At 36.4% G+C, this 4,412-nt stretch overlaps 1 protein-coding gene across 1 annotated transcript in view; it reads right to left on the reverse strand.

The window, feature by feature from the left end:
• LOC103594617 (SWI/SNF-related matrix-associated actin-dependent regulator of chromatin subfamily A containing DEAD/H box 1-like) overlaps nt 1-424 on the reverse strand; it is a 15,371-nt gene extending 14,947 nt beyond the window's left edge. Inside the window, exon 1 of the mRNA XM_008577857.1 lies at nt 281-424. Coding sequence (XP_008576079.1) covers nt 281-331 — 51 coding nt within the window. The 5' untranslated portion in view covers nt 332-424. The remainder of the gene's footprint in view (nt 1-280) is intronic.
• Between the last annotated feature and the right edge of the window lie 3,988 nt (nt 425-4,412).

Raw genomic sequence — 4,412 nt, forward strand, 5'->3', positions numbered from 1 at the left:
AGCGGGGGCAACGCCGAGGGTTGCGATCCTGTTGCCGGTCCCGGTCCAGTACCGGCGCGACACTGAGGGTTGCGATCCGTTGCCGGTCACGAAAAAAAAACAAAAAGACAAAAAAAAAAAAAAAAGAAAAAAAAAAAGAATATGTGATAGAAACCAGATGGCCCACAAAGCATGAAATATTTACTATCTGGCCCTTTACAGATATATAGAATATTATATACATTAAATTACACAACCCAAAATTTTATAATTTGCAAAAATTTACAAAATACTCTCTTACATTAATTGTCATAAGGTGTTGGTAGCGGATGGAGCCCATATTCTTTAGCATATGGCCCTCATCAAAAATTGCATAATTAAGTTTCAGCCGTCGAAACAAACTACGGTCATCAGAACTGCTGATCGCACAATTATACCTGTCAACCAAAAGAAAAAATTTAAGAGTATACCTTTAACAGCTGGGAGCCAACTGAGATTTAATGGTTTTTAAAATTATTTTTTATTTATATGTTTCTAATAGTCAGTACCTAAAGGACAGCACTAGACATAACTCGTAGTCAAATAAATACTGAAGTATTTGTATCTGGTAATTATTGACATACATGTAACAAAATTATAAAACCTGCAATATGTGATTAAAATAAAAATTTAAATACTGTAATTAGACAACTTCACACCTAGGAAGGAGGCCAGTTTGGGTACAATCATAAGTTCTCTGCCAGATATTTATGGCAAATAATTATAACACTAAATAGTGGCTAACTTACTGAAAGTTATATTTTTCATCCTTATTTCTGTCCTAACTTAAATTTTTCATTGGGAGAATAAAATTTATTTGTATTTATTATTATTATTATTATTATTTTTAATTAGTTTGAGGTTTATTAGCAATGAGGCTTATTTATTTGAATTGTCCTTTTTAAATTTTTTAAATTTTAATTTATCAATACACAATGTAGTTGATTTTTGTGTCCTTCTACCAATTCCTTTTTCCCTTCCCTTTCCCCCCTTCCCACCCATCAACATCATATCTCTTCACTTGTCTTAACAAGTTCAAGGAATTGTGATTGTTCTGTCTTCACGCCCCCCCCCCCCCCCCGGTTGTTTGTATATTTATTTATTGCTTTTCAGCTCCCACAGATAAGTGAGAACATGCAGTATTTCTCTTTCTGTGCTTGACTTATTTCACTTAATATAATTTTTTCTTTTTTTTCCTTTTTGTCTTTTTCCGTGCCTGGCAACGGATCGCAACCCTCAGTGACGCGCCCGTACCGGACCGGGACAGGCAACGGGATCGCAACCCTCGGTGTTGCGCCCGCACCTCGCTCAGCCAGTGAGCGGGAACCGGTCTGTATGTGGGATCCGAACCCTCGGCGGGAGTGCCGCCGCGCTCCCAAGCGGCGCACTGTAGCAGTGCGCCACCGGGCTGGCCCAATATAATTTTTTCTAAGTCCACCCATGTTGCTGTCTTTTTATAGCAGAGTAGTACTCCATTGTGTAGATACACCACAGTTTCCTTATCCACTAATCTGATGATGGACATTTGGGCCAGTTCCAACTCTTGGCTATTGTAAATAGTGCTGCAATAAACACTGGAGTACACGTATTCCTTCAACATGATGATTTCCATTCCTCTGGGTATATTCCCAGCAGTGGAATAACCGGGTCATATGGTAGATGTATCTGTAATTGTTTGAGAAACCTCCGTACCATTTTCCATGAAGGCAGCACCATTTTGCAGTACCACCAACATTGTATGAGGGTTCCTTTTTCTTCACAACCTTGCCATCATTTATCATTCTCAGTCTTTTGGATATTAGCCATCCTAACTGGAATGACGTTGTATCTCAAAGAGATTTTGATTTGCATTTCCCAAATGCTGAGTGACGTTGAACATTTTTTCATGTGTCTGTGGCCATTCATGTATCTTCCTTTGAGAAATGCGTATTCAGCTCCTTTGCCCATTTTTAAATTGAGTTACTTGTTTTTCTGCTGTAAAACTGTTTGAGTTGCTTGTATATTGTTGATATTAATCTTTTGTCAGATGTATATTTTGCAAATATTTTCTCCTACTCTGTTGGTTGTCTTTTCACTCTGTTGTTTCTTTTGTTGTGCAGAAGCTTTTTAGTTTGATATAATCCCATTTGTTTAATTTTCCTTTGGTTGTCTGTGCTTTGGGGGTTGTACTGATGAAGTCTGTACCCAATCCTACTTCCTGGAATGATTCCCCCATTTTAAGAAATTTTATTGTTTCAGGGTGTATATTTAATTCTTTACTCCATTTTGAGTTGATTTTGGGAGGTATGGATCTAGTTTCATTCTCCTGCATATGAATATCCAGTTTTCCCAGCACCATTTGCTGAAGAGGCAGTCCCCCAGTGTAGACTTGGTACCTTGGTCAAAGATCTGATGGCTTTAGGTGTATGGGTTGATTTCTGGATTCTGTATTCTATTTCACTGATCCATGTGTCTGTTTTTATGACAGTAGTACCATGCTGTTTTGTTTATTACAGCTTTGTAGTATAGTTTAAAGCCAGGTAGTATTATGCCTCCAGCTTTATATTTTTTGCTCAGAATTGCAATTCGTGGTCTTTTGTTATTCCATATAAATGCTAGCATAGTTTTTTCCATTTCAGAGAAAAATGTCATTGGAATTTTGATGGGGATTGCATTGAATCTGTAGTTCACTTTGGGTAGTATGGACATTTTCACAATGTTAAATCTTCCGAACCAAGAGTATGGGATATCTTTCCATCATCTTCTGTCCTCTTTAATTTCTCTCAACAGTGGTTTGTAGTTCTCATCATAGAGATTTCTCACATCCTGGGTTAACTTTATTCCTAAGCATTTTATTTTTTTGGTGGCTATTGTAAATTGGCTTTCTTGATTTCTTTCTCTGCATGTTCACTGTTGGAGTACAGAAATACTATTTATTTTTGTGTGTTGATTTTGTATCCTGCAACTCTGCTGAAATCATTTACTGACTCTAAGAGTTTTTTTGTAGAGGCTTTAGGTTGTTTGATATACAGGATATCATCTGCAAACAGGGACAGTTTGACTTCATCTTTTCCAATCTGGATGCCCTTTATTTCCTTTTCTTCTCTGATTGTTCTGGCTAGTACTTCCAAAACTATGTTAAATAGGAGTGGTGAGAGTGGGCTTCCTTGTCTGGTTTCTGTTCTTAAGGGAAAAGCTTTCAGCTTTTCCCCATTCAGGATGATACTGGTGGTGGGCTTACCATCCCATTCAGGATGATACCGGCAGTGGGCTTATCATACATGGCTTTAATTATGTTGAAATACTTCCTGTTTTTACCTAACTTGTAGAGAAACTTTATCATGAACGAATGTTGAATTTTGTCAAATGCTTTGTCTGTGTCCATAGAGATGACCATATGGTCTTTGTCTTTGATTTTATTGATGTGGTGTATCACCCTTAGTGATTTGTGTATGTTGAACCAACCTGGCATCCCTAGGATGAATCCCACTTGATTATGGTGTATAATTTTGTGTATGTGTTGCTGTATTCTGTTAGCTAGTATTTTACTGAGGATTTTTGCATCAAGGATATATTCATCAAGAATATTGGTGGTGGTTTTCTTTTTTCGTTGTATCTTTGTCTGGTACTGGTATCAGGGTGATGTTTGCCTCATAGAATGAGTATGGGAGAATGGCCTCTGTTTTATTCTTTTGGAATAGTTTGTAGAGAATTGGTATCAACTCCTTTTTTAAGGTTTGGTAGAATTCTGCTGTGAATCCATCTGGTCCTGGGCTTTTCTTTGTTGGGAGCCTTCTGATAACAGCTTCAATCTCTTATTGTTATTTGTCTGTTCAGATTTTCTGTATCTCCTTGGCTCTGTTTTGGTATGTACAGTTTGTGTGTGTCCAGAAATTTATCCATTTCCTCCAGATTTTCAAATTTGTTGACATACAGTTGTTTACAGTAGTCTCTAATGATTCCTTGTATTTCTGAAGTACCAGTTGCAACATCACCTTTTCCATTTCTAATTTTTGTTATTTGGGTCTTCTCTCTTCTTTTTTTAAAATTAGCATTGCTAATGGTTTGTCAATTTTATCTATCTTTCCAAAAAACCTACTTTTTGTTTCATTGATCTTTTGTATCATTTCTTGGGCTTCTATTTCATTAAGTTCTGCTCTGATCTTAATGATTTCTTTCTCTGCTAATTGGGTTTGGATTGTTGTTTTTCCAGTTGTTTAAGGTAAAGTAGTAGGTTGTTTACTTGCTATCTTTCCATTCTTCTGAAGCACTTAATGCGATAAATTTCTCCCTTAGTACTGCTTTTGCAGTATCACCCAGGTTTTGGTATGATGTATCATTATTTTCATTACTTTATTTTTTTTTTTTGTTAAATTTTTATTTTGTCAATATACAATGTATATGATTATTATGGC

The sequence above is a fragment of the Galeopterus variegatus genome, unplaced genomic scaffold, assembly GCF_000696425.1.
Source record: "Galeopterus variegatus unplaced genomic scaffold, G_variegatus-3.0.2 Scaffold1590, whole genome shotgun sequence".
NCBI lineage: Eukaryota > Metazoa > Chordata > Mammalia > Dermoptera > Cynocephalidae > Galeopterus > Galeopterus variegatus.